This window comes from Trichechus manatus, unplaced genomic scaffold, assembly GCF_000243295.1.
Source record: "Trichechus manatus latirostris isolate Lorelei unplaced genomic scaffold, TriManLat1.0 scaffold00162, whole genome shotgun sequence".
NCBI lineage: Eukaryota > Metazoa > Chordata > Mammalia > Sirenia > Trichechidae > Trichechus > Trichechus manatus.
The window spans coordinates 403,188-429,901 of record NW_004444098.1 but is presented as its reverse complement, the minus strand read 5'-3'; the positions used below and the strand labels follow the sequence as shown (position 1 = coordinate 429,901).

The window sequence follows — 26,714 nt, the reverse complement described above, 5'->3', positions numbered from 1 at the left end:
TTCAGTTTGGTTCAACGCACTGGATTGAATATCTGCCAAAATCATACTTGCAATATGGAGCTGGCAAAGACAATAAGAGTTTTGGAAGATAACATTTTATTTTTATTTCAGCACACTTTAGTACAGTCCTCTGGTCACTGTAGTGATGTATTGAGTCACGTGGTATTGTTCTCTGCACCTCCCCTGCCCCCAAGGGGAAGTGATCATTGGTGTCTTTACTCGCCTCTTACAAAACCCTTTCTTCTTCCTTTTTTTATAAAAGAGGAAATTATGTAAAATGTTTTCAAAAGCAGCAAAATGTATAACAGACCCTTGTGTGACCTAGCCAGTGCATTTGTTCCCTGGAGTCACTGCAGTTGATCATCTGTGTCCATAAAATTGAATTAACGATGCAGAACACTCTGGAGTTAATTAAGATGGTCAAATGAATGATTTTCGTGTTGCAGTATTAGTCTGATGATATACAGACAGATGCCACCGTGGTCTGATGAGATGGAAAAACTGAAGAACAAATATGCTTCACCAAATTCAAGCCAAACAAACAAGTCAACCCAACCCAAAGCCCGAGAAAGGGTGACTTTAAAACCTTCTCTCCTCCGAATCTTTTGCCCGTAATGTGTTGATTTCACCAGTCCCAGAAAAGTCAAGTCAAAACAAGAAGTATTTGTCATCCAACACAAGGGCCGTTGTTGAAGTGTGGAGCAACTCACATTGTTCACGCTGTCCAAAGGGATGGGTGATCATTTTTGACTTGCAAATTCTCTATTCCATTTCAATCAAAGGGAAACACTAGTATCTTCAAAAATTACCAAGTAAAGTATCAAGTAAATATAAAAACATGTAAAATATTATAAATGTAAAAAATATTATAAATATAAAAAAAGTAAAATAAATTTTCAAGTAAATATTTGTGTTTTATTATACACTTTAATGTAGACTGTAAGGACAACTCAAGGATCGGCCTTAACAATTGTATGTAGCTTGGTGTGGAGTTAAATCTTGGGGCCACTTGGGGTGCAGATCTCACCCTTACACATGTGTTAACTGCATGGAAATCAAGTTTATAAACACTCATACATAGTAGAGGATGCTCCCTTTAAAGACAGCTCAGAGGGTCCCCTCGCAGAGGCGGCCTGACCCCTGAATTGCCGGATGTGTCATTTCAGTGATCAGGGGAGGACCCCTGGAACACAACTACCGGTTGAAGCAGTTCCATTTTCACTGGGGGGCCATCAACACCTGGGGCTCTGAGCACACCGTGGACAGCAAGTGCTACCCAGCGGAGGTATGTCAGAAGTCCAAGGACAACAACAACTCTGGAGGAGTGGGGTTGTTCTAAGGCTTCTAGTTTTAAGAATTATCAGTACGAACCAGGTGATTCCTGTAAGGGCTCAAGCGCACTCTCAGGGGCTCACTTTTGTTTTTAATTGTAAAAATATACACAACAAAACACACCGATTCAACAATTTCTGCATGTATAATTCAGTGACGCTGATGACATTCTTCAAGTCGTGCCACTCACCTTGTTGTTATCGTTGTGTGCCAGCAAGTTGATTCCGACTCATAGCGACCCTATAGGACAGAGTAGAACTGCCCCATAGGGTTTCCTAGGCTGGAATCTTTACAGGGAAGGAGCCCTGGTGGCGCAGTGGTGAAAGTACTCGGCTGCTAACCAAAAGATCAGCGGTTCGAACACACCAGCCGCTCCGCAGGAGAAAGATATGGCTTCTTAAAGATTACAACAGCCTTGGAAACCCTCTGGGGCAGTTCTCCTCTGTCCTGTAGAGTTGCTATGAGTTGGAAGCGAGTCAGCGGCAGTGGGTTTGTTTTTTTGGGTGTTTTTTTGGTAAATCTTTACAGGAATAGATCACCAGGTCTTTTCTCCCATGGAGCTGCTGCTGGGTTCCAACCACAGACCTTTTAGTTAGCAGCCAAGCACTTAACTGCTGTGCCACCGGGGCTCCTTCCACCCAGCTTAGACCTGTAAAAATGACAACTTCCCTCATGTCGAATAACGTGGCCAAATTGAACCTGAAAATCCTGAAAGGGAATTCTGAGCTAGGCTCAAATGAAAGCAGAAAGAACCCAGGCAATAGTACAGAGCCACAAAGTTGGGTCAATCCAAGTGGGAGATGGTAGGAGGCTCAATGAAGGCATACCAATAGAAATGTAGAGAAAAAGCAAAATTTAAAAAGCATTGCTGGAATAAAAGCCACCAAACTCGAAGGCAGCGTTATCCTCTTCAAGAGAGGAGAAGGCAAAGTTAACAATGACCTTGAGGTTTCTCACTTGGAAGGCTGGGTTAAAGGTGATGCTGTAAAGAAAGTTCGTGAATGCTGAATCATTTGTAGGGAAATATGAGGAATGCATAAGGAAATAGAATTTCTTCTTACAGCTTTTTTTTCTAGTTTACTTTTAAATGTTAATTATAAAAAGAAGCACATTTTAAGTGGTTATCCCTCAAAGAAGAAATTTGTCTTCAACTCTTGTCTAATTCCCATAGGGAGAATCTGTTTCTCTCAATATAAACATCTCTTTTGGATGCAAATGGTTTTGAATGTTAGTATTTCAGGCAAATCCGGATGGAAATGGACAAATGTTGATCTGCCACTGAAATGTGACTCATTTTGCTCTATAAATGTTCTTCCATTTTCTCCCCAAATAAGTTCCTTTATTCCAAAGTAATATTAGTTGCTGCTTTTCCCTAAATTACTTCCTGTCATTTCTATCTCCTTTTGCAGCAGACCATTGTATGCTTTGGCCAGGGTGGACACGTGTTTAAGTAGTGTATGTTGAATAAGGCTGTCGGTTTGTTTTGGGGTATTCCTATATTGTTATGTATTAAACCCTCTGTGAATGGTGTTTTAGCTGCACTTGGTGCATTGGAATGCGGTCAAATTTGAAAGCTTTGAGGATGCGACACTGATGGAAAATGGCTTGGCTGTGATAGGAGTCTTTTTAAAGGTAAAAAAAGAAATCTTACCAACTTTAATGTGTTGTATTCTGCAATGAAAACATAGAACAGTGTTATTTACTTTAAGAATATTGGGATCGATATGCTGCTAAAACTAAACAGTGGTTAAAATATGAGATTGTTACAAATGTATTTTAAATGGTATAAAGCCACACTGTCCAATAGTCACAAGCCACTTGAAATGAGGCCAGCGCCCCTGCAGAACTGAATTTTTAATTTGAGTAATTTCAATTTCAATTAAGTCCTAAAATTCAATGCAGTCTTTGGAAAACTTTTAAGAATGTTTGGATCAACTTGGGTATGTGAATGTGTACTTTTAGCTGTAAATGTTTTGAAAACTAAATACAGATAACGTATTTCTGATGAAAATTTAGCATCCAAATTAAGACGGATGTAAAATACACACCAGATTTTGAAGACTTAGTATAGGAAGTTAAATTTCGCATTAATAATTTTTTATATTGATTGCATGTTGAAATGATACTATTTTGGATACACTGGGTTAAGTAAAATCTATTCTTAAAAATGATTTCACCTGTTTCTTATTGCTTTTGTCATGGGGCTACTAGAAAATTTAAAATTACCTCTCTCACTTGCATGATATTTCTGTTGGCCAGCACTAGTATAAAAGGATAAAGGCAAATAACTCAAAATATATACTATATGAAATATGAACTTAGTTAAGAATACATTTTAAATGGAATAAAAAGATAAAGACAAACGACTGTGGGAAACGATCATGACTATACAGTAGTCCCTGGGTGGTGCAAATGGTTAGCGTGCTCCACTACTAACTGGAAGATCGGAGGTTCCAGTCTACCCAGAGGCACCTTGGAAGAAAAGCCTGGCGATCTACTTCCCAAAAATCAGCCACTGAAAACCCAATGGAGAACAGTTCTACTGAGCATTGTTCCCTGCGGATTGCCAGCACCTGAGCCTGTCAGCAAACAGCCCGCTCCTTTGTTCTCTGTCTAATTTAATTCCGCAATGTGGAAAAGGTTCTCAGTCGCTAGTTTAAGCGTACTTTCCGCACTGTGGTTTGTTGGTTTTTCGGTAATCTCCAGGTAGTTTGTTTTAATTCACATTCTGTTAACAGTGTCCACAGTGCAATGTCAATTATGTTTACTATTTTCTCACTGATGGTTCTTTAGCTAGGCAAACATCATAAAGAGCTGCAGAAATTGGTGGACGTGTTGCCGTCAGTTAAGCATAAGGTAATTTTTGTTGTTCCTAAATCACTTGAATTTATTTTATGTTTCAGTCTCAAAGTGGAGACATTAACAAGGCACTTTGAATCAGGAAATGTAATTAAATTGCGTGTAATTAAACTGAAATGTTAGAAGACAACTTGCCTTCTAGAATGCTTGTTAGGAGAGATGCTACACCTAGGATACTTTCAGGAGTAGCTGTTGGGATTCGCTGGGGGATCCATTGGCGGGCGCACGCTGATGAGGACTTGGGCCTCAGGAGTATAATGATCTCCTATCTAGCGTGTTTCCCACACCAGCCCCTTCTAAGTCCTTGTGAAAACATGCTCAGAGCAGCCTTCTTTGTGTAGCTACCCTCCCACCAGCAGGGAGAAACATTTTACAGAAACTTGACTTGTCCAGCTTTAAAGAACAATTACCCATATCCTTCAGGTTGGATACCTTTGTCCAATCCCTAGGATGAATGGTTCAATATTCCGAATCCCAAAGGGGCTGTTCCCTGGGAAGTCTGGATATTCTTTCTATCTCATCCCCCCACTTCAACCCCATTTTAGTCCAGGATCTTGGCTTCTCCTCATCTGCATTTCATTCTATAAGGAGACTGACTTATCTATAGAGTAAAAGAGAGGCCTCCTTGTTTAGGCACCACCCCAAACCAAACCCCTTGCTGTTGAGTGGATTCCGACTCATAGCGACCCTATAGGACAGAGTAGAACTGCTCCACAGGGTTTCCAAGGCTGTAACCGTTTACAGAAGCAAACTGCCACCTCTTTCTCCTGTGGAGCGGCTGGTGGTTTCCAACCGCCGGCCTTTTGGTGAGCAGCCAAGTGCTTTAACCACTGTGCCACCAGAGCTCCTTTGTTTAGGCACCAGCCACCACCTGGTTAATACCTCCCAACCATTCTCAGAGGAGACGCCCTCCTCCACTCTCACTAGAATTGAGGGAGAAAACAGTTTTTGCTGCGTCCCACTGAGGAGTATCAGAAATACACAGTGAACTGCAGGAACAAAGCTTGGGCATCTTCGTGTCCTAAGCGGTGCCTCCTCAGGAGGTTCCTCACAGGTACCCGGGCTCCTCTGGACCGCTGCTGGTCCCCGACACACACTGAGAATCATCGCTTAACATGCGATTCCTCGGTGGCCTTCACCACCAAATACTGACTGGATGACCCCTTCTCTTGCTCAGAACACCGTTGTGGAATTTGGGTCTTTCGACCCTTCCTGCCTGATGCCCACCTGCCCGGATTACTGGACCTACTCGGGGTCTCTGACCACCCCGCCGCTCTCCGAATCCGTCACCTGGATCATTAAGAAGCAAGCAATAGAGGTTGATGACGACCAGGTAAGTTCTTCCCACAGTCTCTACCCAAGGAAACCCAAGTGCACCCGCATCACACTGGGCTGGGCTCCAAATGTGGCATCTGTTTTTAACATCTTGTAATGCTCATACATTTTTATTAAAATGTGCTAACGTCTTATCTCAGTTTGGACATGAATTAGGAGATGCTTCAAATTAAGTAGAGCTAGGAGTTAAAACACAGGAGAACATAAGCTCTTTACTTCCATACTTGACAATGACATATGTTTTACTGTATATGCATTATGTATTTTTTATATGAATGTGAATCTCTGTGTAAACTAAGACCCTTTTAAAGAGAAGAATGGAGGTTGGAAATGGATGTATTCAGTACCCTTTAAAATCTTTTAGGGGACTTTTGCTGTGGACTCTCAGGCTAAACACAGAACCGAACAATGTCTGCCCAGAAATTTTATTCTAAGCCCGTTGTTTTGAATTTGGGATTTATTTTTCTCTTAGAAACTAAGTTTAAGTGGTGGTCATTACGTCAACACACAAAATCCTGTTTCATTCATAATGTAGCTAAATTACAATAATAACTACTTATACTTCCTTTGTATGGAATTTTTATTGATTATAAAACATTTTAACAAGAACAAAAGCTTCTAATTTTTTTTAAAGCAAGGATTAAAAAATTCCTTTTAAAAGCCAGGATAGCGTTGATACTAAAACTCATCAAAGATTGGAACCCCTTCCCCCCGAAAAGTATAGACCAATATCTCTGAAGTATATAAAAGCAAAAAAAAGCTAAAATAAAACCTTAGAACCAGAATCCAGAAGTACATTAGAAGAAATGTATACTTCATCCAAGTAGGATGGATGTAAGGATGGTTCAATATACTAATGATATTAACAAAATCCATCTTCTCAGCAAAGAGAAAAATCATATTATCACTTCCATAGATTCTCAAAAGGCATTAAAAAAACTCACCATTCAGTTTTTTAAAAATTTTTAACAAAATAGAAATGAATGGAGACATCCCTAACTTGAGAAAATAGATTGATCTCAGTTTAAAAGTAGGTAGTACACTTAATGTGGAAAGGATATCTACTGATCCTGCTATTATTGGCACATCAGATCTTATATTAAATGATATTCTGGAAGTAGCCAATACAATTAGACCAGTAAAGAAGAAAGAAATTATATAAATAATAAAAAGCTACTACAGAAAATAAGATAATTCAGTGATTAGTGGAGTATAATATAAATTTATAGAAATCGGTATATTTGACACATGTAGATCACAATTAGAAGATATAATGGAAGACGGAACGCTATTTATAATGGATATGAAAAAATAAAATATCTTGGAATAAGCTTAACAAGAAAAGTTAACAAGAAAACTTTAAAACATTCCTGAGGAACACAAAAGAAGACTTGAACTAATAAAGATTCATACCATGTTATTGAATAGGAAGACATCATAATTGGCATCTTTGATGTCAATTCTCCTTATGTTGTTATTCTTCATGAAATGTTTATTCTCCATAAATTTAATGTTGTCCCAATAAATATATACCAACAGGACTTTTAAATAGATACACTACTTCTAAAATTCATATAGAAAACCAAACAAGCATGAATAGCCAGGAGAATTCTAAAAAAACAAAATGATATCCACAAGATATTATAAAGTCTCAATAATTAAATAGCGTGATACTGGCACATGAATAAAGAGGTAAATCAATGGAACAAAATAGTAAATTCAGAAATATGCCCAAATACCTATGGAATTTAGTTTATGGTAAAGTAGCATCTCAGTTCAGTGGGAGGAAAAGATAGTGCATTCAATAAATGGTATTGGGGGACAACTGAGCAGACATTTTGGAAAAAACAGTTGGATCCATCATTCAAACCTTACACAAGAATATATTCCAGATACTTGAAATGTAAAATGTAAAAAATAATGCTATAAAAGTACTAGGAAAACTCTTTCATACCTCCAAATGGAGAAAGTTTGTCTTGAAACCAGAAGTCATAAAGAAAGCAACTAGTAAATTAGGCTACATAAAAATGTTTAAAGATTCTGTATCATGAAAACCACCATAAACAAATGACAAGCAGGAAAAATATTAACAACTCATATTCCTTGATCAGCCACTATTTACTGAGTGCCTACTATATGCCAGGTACTCTTCTAAGCGTTTGAGACACACCAGTGAACAAAATATATAAAGAGCTCCTAGAAATCAGTTTTTAAAAAACAAACAAAAAAAATTGGTATAAACAGTTTACAGTTGAGTAAACTCAAGAAGCTCATAAACATATGGAAAGATGTTCAACCTCACTCATTAAAATATATATATATATAAACCAAACCAAGCCCGTTGCCATCTAGTTGATTCTGACTCATAGCGACCCTATAGGACAGAGTAGAACTGCCCCATTGGGTTTCCAAGGAGCAGCTGGTGGATTTGAACTGCCGACCTTTTGGTTAGTAGCCAATCTCTTAACCACTGCGCCACCAGGGCGCCAAAAAAAAATACATATATATAATTAAACTACCACCGTGAAATACCATTGGTTCAACTATCAAATTAGCAGAGACCCCCAAATTTGATGGCCTCCACTGCTAATAGAAGCATGGAGAAAGGCCTTCTCATGCCCTGCTGGTGGGAGTTAAATTGGTACCATTGGAATATTAATCAAAGTACAAGTACACCTAACCTTTGAAGAACAATTTATTCCAAAGATGAATTCCACGTCTGAAAAATTATGTGTATACGTGGTTATTCTTTGCACCCTTATTTCTAAACAACCTAAGTACCAATCAACAGGGAAGTGGCTAAAGAAATTACGGTAGATCCACACAATGGAATACGAGTAAGTCTTTTAAAAAAATATAAATGCTCATTATATACTGATAAGCTCTTTTGCTCTTCTCCCAGACCCTGGCAGGGACAGTGTTCACTCATTCAAATAACATTCATTAAATTAATAATATTCATTAGTACCTCGGGTCAACGACTGTGCTAGAGAACACCTTGGTGAAGCAAACATAAAGTCCTAGCCCTCAGGGAACTTACATTGTCATGGGAAATACAGAAAACAAGGAGAGAAATCCATGAAAAGGCCAGTAGCTGTAGCTTGAGTTAAGTACTAAGAAGAAAATCAATTTGATAATATGATAATGGGGTGGAAACTGTTTTAGATAGAAAGGACTGAATAGTCTTTCTGAGGGCTTGGGAGAGTGCTTCAGCCGGGGGATGAGGGGATGGTAAAGGGGAGGACGTCAGGGGGCACAGAGTTGCATGATGTGGAGCACCACGGGGGTGGTTTAGGCAGGAAGAGGCAGAGGGAGAGCAGAAGAGCTTGAGGGCCGGCGCCATGTTCACATGTACAGGTGTGCAGAGTTGGAGTCCATTCCTAGACTAGAAGTGCAAACAAAAGGAGTCTACCTTCCCCATCCCTGCTCTTCAGAAGAATTCCTTATCCCAAGAAGGAGTATATAAAACACCAAGAGTTCAAAAGAGTCAATTCAATTAATGGAGGGGAGTAGAGAGAGAGATTGATAGAGGAGATGCATAATAGATTATCAGGAGGAGCTTGGGGCTCATTCGACATGTTCTCTGGGCACAGATGTTCCTTGGCATACCTGCTAGGCAAAATACAGAGCTTGACTGACCATAAGCTGAGCTTTGTGGCTTTTACATTTAGTCAGCTACTATTCTTCATGTTTAAAAAAACACTGAAAAAATAAATAAATCAGAGGCCCAGTGGCCCACGTGAGAACATTTTAAATAAAATTTCAACGCAAAAAATACAGTCAGAAAAAAATGTTAGGTGTCATCTATAATCCTAAACCAAAAAAAACCCCTTGCCGTCGAGTCGATTCCAACTCATAGCAACCCTATAGGACAAGGGTAGAACTGCCCCATAGGGTTTCTAAGGAGCGGCTGATGAATTCAAACTGCCGACCTTTTGGTTAGTAGCCAAGCTCTTAACCACTGTGCCCCCAGGGCTTCTCTACAATCCTAGTCACCTATAATCTTACTAAAACCAAACCAGTTGCCATCGAGTCTATTCCAACTCATGGCAACCCCATGTGCGTCAGAGTAGAACTGTGCTCCGTGGGGTTTTCAATGGCTGTGCTCTTTTGGAAGTCAATCACCAGGCCTTTCTTCCATAATGTTACTATTCAGTGTTAATCACTGCTACAGTAAATTCTCCTGGTCTTTCATCTATACAAATATACATTTTTTTTTTTTTTAACAAAAATGGAATTTTTTCTACATACCGTTTCGCTGCTCTTTTCACTCAGCAATGTGTAGAATATTTTATTGATAATAAACATCTAGATCTTTAACATCGTGTTTAATGGCTATATACTAGTCCATTTCATAGATCTTGTATAATTTATTATTGGTCTTTGGGTTATTTCTAAGCTTTTGTAGCTAGCCAAATAAAAATAAGCCTGACCTATTCAGGCACCTCAGTTACTGAGGGCGTGTGTGGAATTGGCAGGTGCAGCCACTGTTTTCGATGCTTGCCTCTTCGGCTCAGCTTGGCTTAAAGGCTTTGCTCCAAACACATTCTCATATGCTTGCCCGCTGTGCCCTAGGCTGTCCTGTCTGTAGCTGCAGTGAACCTGATGGTACAGGGGTGGTGTTGTGAACGGATTTTCTGGCCGGCTTGAAGTAAGCAGTGATCCATAACGTGACTGCTCCGAAAGCTGCAGGGCTATTGACTGACGTTATGGCCACATTAGACAACAAGCATTTGAGACTCTGGGTTGCTCCTTTAGTATCAAGCTGCGCTGTCCAATATGGTAGCCACTAGTTACATGTGGCCATTTAAATTTAAATATAAATGAAATAAAATTAGAAATTCAGTTCCTCAGTCGCACTAGCCAAATTTTTAGGGCTCAGTAGCCATAGGTGGCTTGTAGCTACCATATTGGATGTGCAGAAGACATTTCCGTCATTGCAGGAAGTTCCACTGGACAGTGCCAGCGCCGAGAATCCCATTACCGCTGAAGACATCTACATGCATTGCTTTACCCACAGTGCCTAGATGCAATGAGCAACCAATAATACATTGTTTATGTTAATGAGTCAGTTAAATTAAAAAAAAATTTGTACTGTTACTATATACATCAGGCCTTTCCTTTATTAGTCTTTGAAAATCGGTTGCCATGGAGTCGGCTCCAACTCATGACGACCCCATGTGTGTCAGTGTAGAACAGTGCTCCGTAGAGTTTTCAGTGGCTGATTTTTTGGACATAGATTGCCAGGCCTTTCTTCTGCAGTGCCTCTGGGTGGACTCAAATGTCCATCCAACCTTTCAGTTAGTAGGCGAGCATGTTAACCATTTGTACCACCTAAAACCCCATTGCCATCGAGTCAATTCTGACTCATAGGAACTCCATAGGACAGAGTAGAACTGCCCCATAGGGTTTCCAAGGAGCGGCTGGTGGATTCGAACAGCCGACCTTTTGGTTAGCAGCCAAACTCTTAACCACTGCGCCACCAGGGCCCCTTGCACCACCTGGGGACGCCTATTATTCTATACGCTGGCTATTTTGCCCATTTAAAGATGAGGTTCCTGAGAATCAAAGACAGGAAATAAGTTGCCCTGCACAGATGGCTCATATGGGGACACAGGGCCTTTGAGCCCCAGTCTTTTTCTGATCGTCCCGAGCACTCCTGGGGTTTCACATATCCTGCTGCTGTCCCCCACCCATGGCGGGCCTTTTATTCCCACTCAAGCGGTAAAGGCATTCCTGCCAAGAAGTAAGTTTTTCCTTCTGTATCCAATTTTAGTCTAATGCTTCAGGGTTTTAAAAATGAATGTAATTTATTCATTTAGTAAAGCTGTTTTTCTCTTGAAATGATTTATGTTTCCCGTTTCTATTTCTAGCTTGAGCAATTTCGGACCCTGCTTTTCACGTCAGAGGGGGAGAAAGAGAAAAGAATGGTCGACAACTTCCGCCCCCTTCAGCCTCTAATGAATCGCACTGTCCGCTCGTCGTTCCCTCACGATTATGTGCTGAATATACAGGTGTAGCCCAAGCAGCAACCCAGCCATGCTGCCCACTGAGACGATGACATCTGGGCAGTATTTTATCTTAATACATATTGCCTTTTAAAAATTGTTAACTAGACTATTCTAAACAGCTGCACTTTACTAATAATTGATTATAATTATAGATGCACATTTCTTGGTATGGGAGCTTCCCATCCGTCTGTGCGGAAAGCTCTTTGGTGAACAAATTCTTACTTTTATCAGTAATGATGTTTATCACTGAAGTACCAGCAAGACACACAAGATTCTCTTTTTATAGCAGCCAGTTGCTGATGGTGATATCTCTTTACGTCTGACTTTTCTGAGCCGCCGTTTTATGTTTATGAGTTGGTGGTTCTTTAGAGATACAGGTAGGAATGATAATCAACATGTTTGGCAACTGGTAAAGCACAAGAATTGACCACGCAGAAGACAGGCCCGTCAGAAACAGCCAGCAGCCCAGACTGGTGCGTCCTGGCTGAACATTGGTGTTGGTCTGAGGTATACTTTATTTCAGAGCGTGAATATGTACTCTTGTATAAAGGTTTCTCGATGAGAATGTTGGCTGTGATCTTTCGTTGTCGTTGCTCGTACTTGATATGCTCATTATCAGTTTACAATATAGAAAATGTATTTTGTAATCCAAAGGACTTTTACTTATATCATAGAGTCGTTTTGCATTCCTGAAGATCAGATATTTTACTTAAAGGCTTGCTCATATAGAAAGCATATGCAGAATGTTTGAAAGAAAGTGCTTAAAATACCTAGAACTTAGAATTTTTTCATGGTACATTTACAGAAATGTTTTTCAAAAGATTAATAATCAAATAGTCTATAGTTTATGGCATTATTTCGCATTATTTGTACACGGCTTTATAGAATATGATAATATTTGCCACAATGACAGAGCTGTCTTGACTGCCTTTTAAAGCTGTCTGAACTTTATTTAGTCATTAGTCAAGGTTTTTTCTTTGCAAGGCAGGTGATCAACTTCAATCTCCCAATTTATACAGTAGTTTAGAAGATTTTTGTTACAGTAATAGGGAGAGAAATTTACCAGATAGGCTAAAATCTAGGTCATTCCACATAATTCTGAAGAATCCATGCCACTGTCACCCTAGCTTGTAAATTTCTTGGAATATTTCCAACTGCCTAGAAGCCTGTGTTCATTCAGGCTCAATGCTGCATCAATAACTAGTAGTATTTTTTCATTAATAGGCTAGTCATCAAGTCTACAAGGGCTGGAGTTGTATGTGGAAGTGTTTGGGGGATATCTCCGCTCCATAAAAAGGGGATGAGGGCATTTGCTTCTAGGGTACCTGCCCTTATTGGGAAAGGGAAGCAGGTGTACCCGAGGAAATGTATAAGAATCCTTGAAAAGATGTTGTTAGCTGCCACTGAGTCAGCCCCCAACTCATGGTGACCCCACGTACAATGGAACCAAACACTGCCCAGTCACGATCAGTTGCAGTTAGACCACTGTGATCCATAGGGTTTTCATTGGCTGATTTTCAGAAGTAGATCACCAGGCCTATCTTCCTACTTAAAAAGACAGAGTAAGTTTTAAAAAAAAATTTTTATGTTAATTTTATGCAATTGATCTGCTTCAAACTACAGTTATCTTAAAAAGGGGAAACACACAAGATTGGCATTTTCCAGGGCACCCAGCCTTCCCACTGAGGCCTCTTATAAAATCCTAGTACAAAACTCTATTGCAGTGGATGTTCCATGTTGGAGTGAGGACCGATGTACAGAATCCCTGACTTCCCCTTCTACCTCAGAGGTACAAAGGATGCCATGTTAGTAGGGTGACTGTGTGTCCTGGTTTGCCACTCCTGATTTACTTATGCATGCTATTCTGACGTAATTATTAACAGCACCTCTCTTTCACTCTCAACCATGTCCTGGTTTACACGATAAATTCTGTGGTCACTTTCCCCACAGAGATTATGGAAACTGCCTTGGGGATGTGGTTTCTTCAGTGCCTTAGTCATATGACCCCTCAAAGGGGCACTCTAATTCCTGACTCCTGATACACCCCTAGCAAGAAACCTTTTACATTTTTTATGCCCTCTCAAAAGTGTTTTACGTGCACCTTCCTAGACAGAGAGGAGAAATGGGCTAATGGTCTGTCAAAAGGCTGGAGAAAGAACTTTTGTATTAAAATTGCTGCTCACCTTCCCTGAATAATATTAGATCAATAAAACTCTTTCTTTATAATATTAACATTTGTTGAATGACTTTTCCTTCCTATTCTTTGGAGTATATACCTGTTGCAGTGGAGTCAGTGATGACTCATGGGGACCCCATGTGTTACAGAGTAGAACTGCTCCATAGGGTTTTCTTGGCTGTAATTTTTACAGAAGCATATCGCCAGGCCTTTCTTCTGTGGTACCACTGGGTGGGTTTGAACTGCCAACCTTTAGGTTAGTAATAGAGCACAAACCCTTTGCACCACCCAGGGACCGTTTGGGGTATATAACATGTCTGTAAAATAAACTGAGACATCTTTTAACATGTAGATCAGAAAGTAACTGGAAAACTCAGATGGGATTTACAGATAGTCCCTGGTTTACGACATATTTGAGTTATGACAAACTGCACTTACAACTGTCTGTTTTTGTTTGTTTGTTTTTACATCTTATCGTTAGTAATATGTACAACATACAATGTTGCAGCGTGTAATTTGCTGATGTTATCATTCTCAGATGTTCACTCGCAAATGTTCAAAGATTGGATTTATAAAGATACTGATAATAAAAAGCAGTAATAATGCAAAGTTTAAAAAGAAAAAGAGCTACTCAATTTATGTCAGAACTGACTTATGATGGAGTCGTCGGAATGGAACCCCGTCCTAAGTCGGGCACTACTGGTACTAGAGCAACAGTCTACGTCTAGTGCACATCTACAGTCACCATCTAGCACCAGCTGCCAGCCCCTCTCTCCTTTCTCAGGGCTACACTGATCAGAGTGAAGCTGACTGTTCTACAAAGCAGGCATCCACCCTCCAAAAGTTTAGGAAGTGTCTTTCCCTTGGCATGATATTAGCAAAAATCTTCTATTGAAACCACTTTTGGTGTTTCTCTGTGCCACTAGAAGAATCCTATAATTTACTTGATACCTATTCTACTTAAAGCTTTATTGTCTTTTCAATTCAACTTAGTTAAGTCTTTCATGTAAAGTTTTATTGAACAAAAATAGATATAGTTAATTTAAGCAAATAAGCTCTAATTTTACAGTATAATTAGTTAATATAAACAATACTGGCTACCTATAGGGTCGCTATGAGTCGGAATCGATTCATCAGCAATGGGTTTGGTTTGGTTTGGCTACTTTACGGATAAATAGTAATGCATTCTTGTCTTTAGGTAAATTTTGCTTTGATTCCTTTTTTGTGGATTCAACTACTCTTCAGAGATGATACTTTTGTTTGGTTCTGGGTGGGAATATCGACTCTGCCATTGTTCTTTCTCAAACCACCAGCAGTTGTGTTGCCTACAGCTTATCAGTAGACAAAGAAATTGAGTAATAAGGACTCTATGTAGCACTGGATATTTCTTTCTTACACTATCATTTCTAGAAGTAAAATTTTTTTTAACCTTTTTGGGATAATGACCTATTTTCTATTGACAATATAAAATATAAATTTTACCTTAGCAGAGGGCTAACCTGAAATATACATACTTGAGAATAAGTAGATGTTGCCTTTCAGGGCACCAAGAATAATACAAATAGGTATCATGTTGCAGAACAAAGGTAACTTTGTTCTGTTTATCCGGATATTATAGAAGAATGTATCTTGGCATTAAAATTTTACAAGTCTTATTTTTACCTTATGATTTCTTGAATTCAAATTATGGTAGTTACAGTTTGGAAGTGGAATTGGCTTTTAGAGTTACTTCGGTAACGAAATTAACTTGAGCAGTTCAAACCTATTCATGAAAATTCATTGCGAATCAGCCTAATGTACCTAAAACACAAATATGGCCACACCAAGCCTTTACTTAAAAGCTCTGTGTTTACCTATTGCCTATAGAGTGTAATTAAAGATTCTTAGCACGACATACAGAACCCTCCTCCAGCCCACCTCTACCGCTATATTGCTTGATATGCGCAAATTGCACTTTAAATTTGATAGCGAAAATTCTTCCTGTTCCTGGCAGAGTTCACAGTTTCCCCCCCTCAGTGCTTTTACTTATGCTGATCTGCCTGCAACTCAATTCCCACCTTTCTCCACCTGGAGTTTAAAAAAAAAAAAAAAAAAGCCTCAGGCATCAGAAAGCTCTCCCTGAATCCCCAGGGGGACTATGTTAAGTGAACGTCATCTTTGCATGGACCGTATTATATTATTTATGTACTAGCCCTTCTCTGGCCCTAACTTGTAAACTCCTTGGAGGCAGAGGTTCCACCTTTGCAGCCCCAACAGTGAGGTTTGTAGCTTAAGCCCGCGTGTGAGACTGGCAGGGGGCGGAGCCTGGAGCTTTGTCTGAGGCGCTGATAGGAAGAGCCGCGAAGGGGGCGCAGCCTAAAGCAGTGTGAGGTATTGTGTACGAAATAAGAGGCCGCTCTGCGTCGGATGAGGGTTCGTGGATGGATGAATGGACGAGGAGAAAAGGAGAGGTGGGACCTTAACCTCCTATGGAGTAGGGAAAGATAGTAATAAAACACTGGGGAAGCGCTGAGGAGAGAATGACTTCCAGGATGGGTAGGAGTATCAGAGGACTTTCGGGGCGGCGACATTTGCGTGGGCAGGGCTTTGGAAACGAGCCGCCAACGGGAGGCTCCCCTCTCTGTCTTTGGTCTTCCCCGGGCTGAGGTTCACTCGGGCAGCCGGGCGGCACTTGGGTCTGCGCGCGCAGCCACTCCCTCGCTTAGGCCCGCCTCTTCCGGACGGCTCTTGTCGGAGGGAGGGGTGGGGGCGGAGCGCGCTGATAAGATGGCGGCCCCCGAGAAGATACTGTTTCCTGAGAAACAGAGGTAAGCTGTGCTGGGGGTATGAGCTGGCGAGGGAGGGGGCGGAGCGGGCCGAGGCTGAGCCTGGAGAGTGTGCAAGAGAAAAGGAAAGGGTCCTTAGGCCGAATGAGCGAACCACTGCTACAGTTGGAGCCTGGCTCCCTGAACTGTCACGGGCGTCCGTGGGCTAAGGGGGACGAGGAGGGGAACAGGTGGCGGTTGGAGAAGACCTGCCGTCTGGGCGTGGACGGACGAGGCGATGGTAGGTGCGTGCTCTGAAATGAACGCATGGGAAGCAAGATTTCACCCCTGATCACCCGAACAATTTCCTGTCACTGCCCTGTCGCTGAGGAGACGGGAGCTCGGGCAGCGCTGCAGATGCGGCCACTGACTCGCGTGTGTGTGTCTCGGTGTTCCAGCCACAGAAAGTACAGGGCCGCCCTGAAGAAGGAGAAACGGAAGAAGCGTCGGCAGGAACTCGCTCGACTGAGAGACTCAGGTAACGGTCTCCCTCATCCTGTTTTCTGTCTGTGAAGTTACCTTTCTCCGACCTTCGCTCAAACTTGATGCCCCAGTGTCAAAAGGAAGCCAAAGTATCCGAAGAAGAATTACTGTGACTGCTGCCTCCCAAATAAAGTTATGTTAGACCCATGTGATAAGCTGTGTTAGTGTAAATGAATTACAGCCCTGGCACATATTAAGTATTCGGTGGATATTTTTCTGTGTAAAACCAGCAGAGGTCGAGGATTTTAATTAGACATTTTGCAGGTTTTTCTCAAACTTGAGTAATGTAAGAGACCCTTAATTGACTCAAATTATTATTATGTTATTTACATATATCCAAGCATGAAACTCTTATTTGACTATACAACCAAATGAAATGACGCATCCGTGAAATTCACATCTACGTAATGTAATGTTAGATATGACGTGAGGCAGATACTGTTTCAATGATACTGATTGCTATGGGGTAAGTTCTTTGGAGTTTGGAATATCTCTATTATTGTTGCCTGGTTATTTATCACTGTTGTTTGCTTTTGTTTTTTCCCCCCTATTGAAACAACCTTGTTCATTAGAAAATACTTTGTTCAGTGTGGAACCTTCATTTGTACAGCTGGGCATGATGCCATTTGGCCTTCACATGGCAGAACCTATCGTTTATTATTTATTAAACCTGCCTGTTTAATACAATAAAAGTAGTACTGCTTGGGCCAAGCATGGTTATCAACACAGATGAGAGCACTAAAATCACAGAGCTGTACTGGGTTACAACGGTTGTCCTTTGGATTATCCAGAATATGCTTATTAAGATATCCTAGACAGTTCTCAAAGTCCTGAGGCTATCGCCTCAGGTAGCCAGGATTCTCCACCCAACCTTGAGAAACACAGTCATAGAGTTTTCCTTTACTGTTGGAGTTCCCAAGTGATTATTTTAGTAGCAGTACTTGGAATATTTGGAATGGAAGGAGCAGTGTGTTTACCTGTAACCTCTGTTAGCATCTCTCTTTTAATAGTTGAAAAGGAAGCACAGGGTAGGTTGGAGTTATTTATGCCCTTATTGTACATTTTTTTCTCTGCGCTTAAAGTTCTCAGCAGCCTCACTTTGTTCATTTAACCTACTTCTAACATATCTTTAAAAAAAAAAAAAAATTCATCCACTTTTTCTTTCCCTGTTTTAAATTTTATAATAGCTAGTGTTTATATTGTGCCAGTGTTTTTTTTTTTTTTTTTTTTTTCCTTTTGCCCTTGCAAAGTTTGTTCAGAGTGAACCTTGGTGGAGAGTCAAGTGGATCATCTCCCTTGACAGTTTAATCTGTTGAAGGATACAGGTTACTAGTCTGCTCAAGATTACATAGCTAATGGCAGATAAAAGACTAAGTATCTGTCTGTGGATTCTAGCTCCTAGTTGTGCCCACTCTGACACACAGTTCTTTACTTAGTGGTGTTTCATAAAGTCTGTGGACACTGTTCACTCGTTGTAGCACTTGGGTGGGCAAACATTAACCAGAAGGCTAGAATATAGAGAGCATAAGAATAGTCAAATGATTAGTAGAAATTTCTGAATTATCGACCTCTCAATTACTGGTAGCCTCTTTGGCACTCAGTTCTACTTGAGATGATCTGAAATGAGGTTCTTGTCCAGAAATTAAGGTGACATTAAATATAAAAAAGGAGCTCTGGTGGCACAGCAGTTAGCACTGAGCTGCTAACTGAAAAGTTGGTGATTTGAACCCACCCAGCAGCTCTGTGGGAGAAAGACCTGGCAATCTGCTCTAGACCTAATAACATGTTTAGTGCCTCTGTTCTACCTGCTAGTTCATTGTGTAGTGCCTGGGGTCTTAAAAATTTCCAAGCGGCCGTCCAAGGCATGACAATTGGCCTCTATTTGCCTGGAGCAACAGAGGAAAGAGAGTCAGGAATAGAAGGAGGATATGGAATGTGTTGGTAATTGCCTCCATGAACAACTGCCTCCTTTGCCGAGAGACCAGAAGAACTGGATGGTGCCCAGCTACCCTTACTGAACGTTTTGATCAAAGATTCTATAGCAGAATCCTGATCAAAAGGGGGAAAAAGCAGAACAGAATTTCAAATTTTGATGGACTCTAGACTTCCTGGAGCCGTGAATGTTGGCTGAACCCCTAAAACTATTGCCCTGAGATACTGTTTAAACCTTAAACCAAAGATATCGCTGAAGTCTTCCTAAAACTAAACAGTAGCTTAACTAGTAAAAAATGTCTACCATGAGCATTATGCTCTTTTAAGAACTGTCTGTATGGTATCAAATTGACAACCAAACCAATTGCTGTCGAGTCAGCAGCTTGAAAAATTAGGGGCAGTGAGTTTATGTTAACGGGGAAGGACCAACTCAGAAAAGGAGGGTGAGAATGATTGCACAAGTTGAAGAATGTAATCAGTGTCACTAAATGGTACATGTAGAAACTGTTGAATTGGTGTATGTTTTGCTGTGTATATTCCCCACAACAGCAACAAAATTTTTATAAAGGATGGGGGCAGAAGACCCCATAAGGAAACAAAACACAAAATCCAAAGGGGCTCTGGAAAGAGAAATTGGAAGGTAAAGTTTTTGCTTGGTTAATAAGTTTTTGCTGTGTACATTCTCAACAACAACAACAAAATTAATAAAGTTAAAAAAATTATAGCCTAGAAAACCCTATGGAACAGTTCTGCTCTGTCACACAGGGTCTCTATGAGTCAAGAATTGACTTGATGGCACCTAACAATAACATAAGTGTAAAAAGCAAGTTTCAAAACTATAGCATGATTCAGTGTATACAGTTACATGTATAATATGATCCATTATGCATATATGTATAATTGTGTATATTTGATTATACATGTAGAGAAAATTATATACTCAGAACTGTTAGTCCCTTCTGCAGGGTGTGTGAGCTTGGTTTGGGGTAGGGCTGAGGGCTTGAGTGAGGCAGTCAACAAATATTTTGGGGTATCAGCTGTGTCCAGGCAGTGACTATAGCCTATGGGCAAAAGCCAAAAAACCAAACCCATTGCCGTCGTGTCAATTCTGACACATGGTGACCTCGTGTTACAGAGTAGAACTGCTCCATAGGATTTTCTTGGCTGTAATTTTTACAGAAGCAGATCACCATGCTTTTTTTCCACAGCACTACTAGTTGGGTTCAAACTGCCAACCTTTAGCTTAGTAGTTGTTGTTAGGTGTGGTTGAGCCAATTTTTGACTCATAGCGACCCCATGTGACAGAGTAGAACTGCCCCATGGGGTTTCCTAGGCTGTAATCTTTACGGAAGCAGATCGCCAGGTCTTTCTCCCACTGAGCTGCTGGGTGGGTTCAAACCTCCAATCTTTCAGTTAGTAGTCAAGCACAAACCGTTTGCGCCCCTAGGGACCTTAGTCTATAAGCACACCTCTGTAAATAAGTCAGTCAGTCCTCTGTGCCAGGTTCTCCGAAGGCCCTCATTTAATTATCTGGATAATTGTGTGCATTAGAACTTATCCTCATTTTTTTGTTGTTGTTGCCTGTTTTCTTTTAATTTCAGGTGCTAAGATAATAAAATTTACTGGCTTAAGAGAAGCAAATGAATTTAAATATCTAGGACCGGGAGACCTTTTGGTTAGACTTATACTCAATGTATGTGACAGACACAAAATCTTTTTCCTATAAGCCTGAGATCTTCTATTTCCTTAAGATAGCTTCCATTTCCCCCCTTTTCTCCATCTCCACTTTCATTGCTTTTTTTCCTCTCAAATTTATATTATTTTGAATTGGAGAAGAAATAAATTTTTATTGTACTAAAAATTATTTTCCCATGTTTTTATTTTATAAATGTTGCAGTGTGCCGAAAGTGGAGACAATAATACAGTAAACATCCGTGAACCATTCACTAGATTTGCCAGTTGTTAACATGTTGCCTTACTTTCTCTTTATACAGATAGATAAGTCCACACATATATTTTTTCTGAACCGTTTGCAAGTCAGTTGCAGATTTTATGAACTTCACTCCCTCAATACTTCAGCTTGCATCTCCTAAGAATAAGGACATTCTCCTGCAGAACCACAAAACCAGACTTGCACCTAACTTCCAAAAGCTCACGCCAGTTATCTTGCAGAATGTTCCACATTCTGGATTTGTCTGATTGTTTCCCCATGATTAGCTTCAGAGTATACTTTATGGCAAAATGCTACAGAGCAGGTGTTGTATACTACTTATCATATATGTCAGGAGGTCTGTAATGTCAAGTTGTTCCACTGTGAGTGAGGCTAAGTGTGGTTAAGATGTTACCCACCAGATTGTGCCATCCTAAAGGTGCTTTTCCTCCTTTGGGACTAGTTGACTAGTACTAATCTATGGGGTGATATTATGAGATGGGGGTAAATATTCTCTTGCCAACACACTTTCATCTAGTGTTTTCAGCATCTTTGTCTAAATGAATTTTTACAGTGGGGGCTTACAGAAATGATAATTTTCCTATTTTTGTCAAAATATTTTAGTTGCCAGTCTTCTGTAAAGATGTTACGTTCTCCCCACACACCCCCACCACCTTTTTGAGTATCATTATGGAACCATGGATTAATTTTTTAATTTAATATGTTATCCACTACATCAAGGAGCCCTGGTGGCACAGTGAGAAAAGTGCTCGGCTGCTAACCAAAAGATGGGCAGTTCAAACCCATCAGCCCCTCCGCTGGACAAAGATGTGGCAGTCTGCTTCCATAAAGATTCCAGCCTTGGAAACCCTATGGGGCAGTTCTACTCTGTCTTATAGGGTTGCTCTGAGTCAGAATCGACTCAATGGCCGTGGGGTTTTTGGTATCCACTACATTATTGTTCTTTTTGATGCTCAGATTTTTCCAGATTTGGCCAATTGGAGTCCTTATTATTGGAAAATTTTAAAAAACAGGTTCATACCGTTTTGTAAAGATTAAAAATTTTATGTATTTCATTTCCTGAGTTATTGACCTAGGTTTTGCAGTACGCAGATAGTATAATAAAATGTTTAAATTCCACTAGGACTCTCACAGAAGGAGGAGGAGGAGGAGGAGGACGCTTTTATTGAAGAACACCAGCTCGAAGAAGAGAAGCTATTGGAGACAGAGAGGTCAGCACTGATTTCAGCCCTTAAAGTGAACTCATTTATTCTGAGTATTATAAGCCTTTACTGGAGCCCTGGTGGCACAACAGTTAAACCCTCAGCTGCTAACAGGAAGGTTGGCAATTTGAACCCACTCAGAGGCTCCGCGAGAGAAAGAGCTGGTGATCTGCTCCCATAAAGATTACAACCTAGAAAACCCAACGGGGCAGTTCTACTCTGTCCCATAGGGTTGCTAAGAGTCAAAAATTGACTCAACAGCACCTAACGGCAACAAAAGCAAGCCTTTACTAGTACAGGTGTTCTTTATAAAACCTTGTACCATAAAACCTGCAAAAGCTGTATAAGGCAGAAACCTATCAGAGAAGGAAAACTCAAATATTTTCCACTAATAGAGAACAATAGAAAGGTGGTAAGACTGCACCCTGTCAAAGGCAGAACACTTGTGAGACCCAGAAAAACGGCAATCCCATCGAGTTCCGGCTCTCACAGGTTTCACTGTACAAAATAGGACTTATAAAATACCTTATGTAGAACATTTATATCTCTAGCCAACAGGCTAAAACTGAGTATCGTCTTTATTTTTTTAACCCAAGTATTCGTAACTTTTTGTTAATTCGTAAATGTTTTTGCCAAAACGAAACAAAAACCCAAACAGTTAAGTGGAAAAAGTAAAAGGCCTTCAATAAACACAGCACCCCAAAGATAGCTACGGTAAAGAAAGTAAGAATGAGAGAAAGTGCCTATGTACAATACATGTGTATTTCTCGAATGGCTTAATATTTATCCATATTCTTCTATAAATTATTTTTTGCTAAGAATACTATATATATTTCAGTGTCAATGCAGAGATCTAATTCAACCATTTTAATGGCAACAGAGTATCCATTGTATGGATGTAGCATAATATACTGTTTATTCATAATTTATTCTTCATTCATAATTTATAGTTCTCTATTGATGGACATTCAGGTTTTAATGGTTTGTTACTATTATATAAATGTTGCAAAGAGCATCCATGCTTGTATATCCTTGGAAATTGTCCTATTATTTCCTTAGGAAAATGCCTAGAAATGAAATTGCTGGGATCATAACTTGTAGATGGCAGGGTAGAAACGGCATCCCAATTGGCAGCCCTTCTGACAGCTGAATGAAGGTGCTCCTTTCCCTATACCTGCGCCCACTCTAGGCATTATTGGTTTTTAAAGCTCCTTTGGTAAAAATTTATATTTCATTGTTTGAAATGTACATTACTTGGAATTAGTAAGGTTGAATATCGTTTTATAAATTTTATTACCTATTTATAAAATGCTTAAGACCTGTACCTTTTTCTTTTGGAATATATCTTTGTTTTTACTTGCTTTATAAGAGATGTTATTAAAGATATTAAGGATTGAGGATATTAATCCTTGATCTGTCATATGTGTGATGTAAGTTTTTCTCATTTGTTATTAGTCCTAATTCGATTTGTGGCATTACTTACCATAATTTGATTTTCACATAGTCAACTTTTGTTACAATATCTGGCCTTAGTGTCTGACTTAAAAATGCCTCCCCCATCCCAAGATGATGAAAATATTCTGCTAGTTTTTCTCTTAGTATTTACCAGGGTGGTTTTTTTTTCTTTTTTTTTTAATGTGGTAGTATTAGAGAACATGGAGTTGTATTCAACCAGCCCTCAGTTCCCATCCTGACTGTGCTCCTTACTAGCTGTCCAAGTGTGCTTAAGTTTCTTAATCCCTCTAAATTTCAGTGTCCTTATCTTTAATATGGAGTGAAAAAGTAATCATAGTACCTACCTCATAGAATTGTGACGATTACACGAGGTGGTGTGTGATTGCTGTAGATAAGAGGTGCTGTAATAGCTCTGGTGGCACTTATTATTATTATAGATTTCCATTGTGGTACAGATGATAGATATGGTATACAATAGAGAAGTAATTTTTATTTGCTTCCCCATTTATTTGAAATGCTTCTTTTAAATCACAATACAATGTACCTTTGTCTTCCTTTCATCTTCATTTATTCCTATACTAGTTACATACTACTTTAATTATTGTTGAAAAATGGGAAAATTAATTATGTGAAAGTACTGTATGACTTTATATACTATTTTAAAGCAGATATGTAGGATATTCGAGTTATTAAATTTTAAAGTTTGGAACATTTTACTTTTTTGTGATCTTAATGTATATACCATTTTGATTCAGTTTATGTACAATTAATGTGTTCCTTCAAGAATTCATAAATCAGAGCTGTGCAGACTGAAACATCTATACCTACCTTATAACAGGTGCATGAATGTGACATATGCAATAAGCTAGCTTCTACCATGGCTAAAAGCTGCATTCCTAGAATCTGTAGTTGGAAATTGAATATATTTTCCCATAGAATATTTAAAATTCTGTTTAGGTCCCCAGGCTAAACATAAAGCCCTATCTAATTCCTAATGTTGCTAAAGTCATTTAGAACAATTTCTCATATTTCGTTTCCCTTTTACAAGTTCAGTGAGAAAATACAACCTATATGATTGGCATATAAACTTGAAATACAACCCATCTTTAAGTTAGAAACTTATTATATGAATGTCTGAAACACTTGCCATTTTAGTAACATTGTTGTTGTTGGGTGCCATCAGTCATATTCTAACTCATAGCGACCCCCTGTGACAGAGTCCCATAGGGTTATCTAGCCTGTAATCTTTATGGGAGCAGATAACTACGTCTTTCTCCTGTGGAGCCGTTGGGTGGGTTTGAACTGCTAACCTTTCTGTTAGCAGCCAAGTAAATGCCTAACCATTGCACCACCAGGACTCCTCTTTTTTTTAAAATGACCAGTTATAAAGAGTGATGTTTTATACTCTTTAAAAATTATGTTTTAAATTGGTCATTTAAAAAAATAGCCACCCACTAATTTATTTTTATAACTTCTTGTCATCTTTTCTTAAAGCCTCTAGTATTCTTTATTTTAAAAGACATGATCACAATGTAGTTTTATTTTCCTGCTTTCAGCAGTTTAGGTATTTTAGGGCAAATCACCCCCCCACCCACCAGTTGCTGTTGACTTAATTCTGACCCATGGTGACCCCATGTGTGTCAGAGTAGAACTGTGCTCCACGGGTTTTTGTTTTGTTTTTTTTAGAATTTATTGTGCTTTAGGTGAAAGTTTATAGCTCAAGTTAATTTCTCATTCAAAAATTTATACACATATTATTTTGTGACATTGGTTGCAATCCCCACAATGTAACAGCATGCTCCCCCTTTCCACCCCAGATTCCCTGTGTCCATTCATCCAGTTCCTGTCCCTTCCTGCCTTCTTAAACTCCATACGGTTTTCAATGGCTGATTTTTTGGAAATAGATTGCCAGGTCTTCCAATATGCCTCTGGGTGGATTTGAACTTCCAACCTTTTGGCTAGCAGCCAAGTGCATTAACCATTTGTACCACCCAGGAACTCCAGGGCAAATCACAGGAGTCTCTTAACCATATGGAGTAGTAGTGCAAAGGTTTCTTGCAGAAGATGCAAGGTTTTCATAGTGCTACAATCATGGAATAGTGGCTTTAAAATGCATAGAATAGGAAGAGTAATACTTTCTGAATGTGAAAAGCTAATTGTTGCTTTGAGACTTGTTACACATTTTATTGGAACCTAAACATTATTATGATCGTAGTGTCACTTTATGTGAAAGATGAACCCCACACACACACATATGAAATTTAGAAATAGTGATTTCAAGCTATTACCCTCTATGAAGATAGTTGCTAAAATGTAGTGCTTCTAAGATATCTACTTCTATCTTCCCATCTTTTTACTCCCACTTAACTGTTTTATGGAGAATATCTCTTATGATATTTTAATCATTCTTAAAACATGTCATTTTGCTATCATATGTGTGTGTATTTGTAGATTAATACCTATTTCTTTTGATTAATTGACTATTTCATCATGTTAACAGACAAAAATTACATCAGGAGTGGTTGCTGAGAGAGCAGAAGGCACAAGAAGAATTCCGAATAAAGAAAGAAAAGGAAGAGGTGGCTAGAAAACGGCAGGAAGAACTAGAGGTATGGTATGAATCAAATTAATTAACCAATTAACTAATTAATTAGTTGACCAAAATAACTTCATTAAAATTCAGAATGACTTTTCTCTCATTAAGAGTTACATATCTAGCCCAACAACAAAAAGACAAACAACCCAATTAAGAAATGGGCAAAGGCCTTGAATAGACATTTCAGCAAAGAAGATATACTGTATTTTTACACAGATAACGTTTTTTGGCCAACTGCACCCTCCCCCTGTGAGGTATTTTTGCAAGCATGGTATGCTAATTTTTTTTACATGTTGCTGTCGGAAACCCTCCTTTCATGGTTGGCAAACATACATGGAACACACGCATTATTTGCATAAAAATATGGTACAAATGGCCAATAGGCACATGAAAAGGTGCTCAACTGTCATTAAAAACCCATTGCCGGCGAGCTGATTCTGACTCATAGCGACCCTATAGGACAGAGTAGAACTGCCCCATAGAGTTTCCAAGGAGCGGCTGGTGGATTCGAACTGCCGACCTTTTGGTTAGCAGTCAAACGCTTAACCACTGCACTGCCAGGCTTCAGATCAACTGTC

At 39.5% G+C, this 26,714-nt stretch overlaps 2 protein-coding genes across 5 annotated transcripts in view; both read left to right on the top strand.

Moving 5' to 3' along the window:
- Nucleotides 1-14,232, top strand: part of CA5B (carbonic anhydrase 5B) — a 28,160-nt gene extending 13,928 nt beyond the window's left edge. For both annotated transcript variants that reach the window (XM_012558381.2, XM_023740681.1), the window contains exons 3-7: nt 1,167-1,285; nt 2,869-2,964; nt 4,126-4,188; nt 5,369-5,524; nt 11,400-14,232. In XM_012558381.2, the coding sequence (XP_012413835.1) occupies nt 1,167-1,285; nt 2,869-2,964; nt 4,126-4,188; nt 5,369-5,524; nt 11,400-11,546 (581 nt within the window). In that variant the 3' untranslated portion in view covers nt 11,547-14,232. The remainder of the gene's footprint in view (nt 1-1,166; nt 1,286-2,868; nt 2,965-4,125; nt 4,189-5,368; nt 5,525-11,399) is intronic.
- Nucleotides 14,233-16,455: 2,223 nt separating this feature from the next.
- Nucleotides 16,456-26,714, top strand: part of ZRSR2 (zinc finger CCCH-type, RNA binding motif and serine/arginine rich 2) — a 29,675-nt gene continuing 19,416 nt past the window's right edge. The window contains exons 1-4 of one of the 3 annotated variants that reach the window (XM_004386321.2): nt 16,456-16,520; nt 16,916-16,995; nt 22,007-22,094; nt 26,041-26,149. In XM_004386321.2, coding sequence (XP_004386378.1) covers nt 16,480-16,520; nt 16,916-16,995; nt 22,007-22,094; nt 26,041-26,149 — 318 coding nt within the window. In that variant the 5' untranslated portion in view covers nt 16,456-16,479. Of the gene's footprint in view, nt 16,521-16,682; nt 16,996-22,006; nt 22,095-26,040; nt 26,150-26,714 lie in introns of those variants that run through there. The other 2 variants (XM_023740675.1, XM_023740674.1) reach the window with 2 other exon arrangements.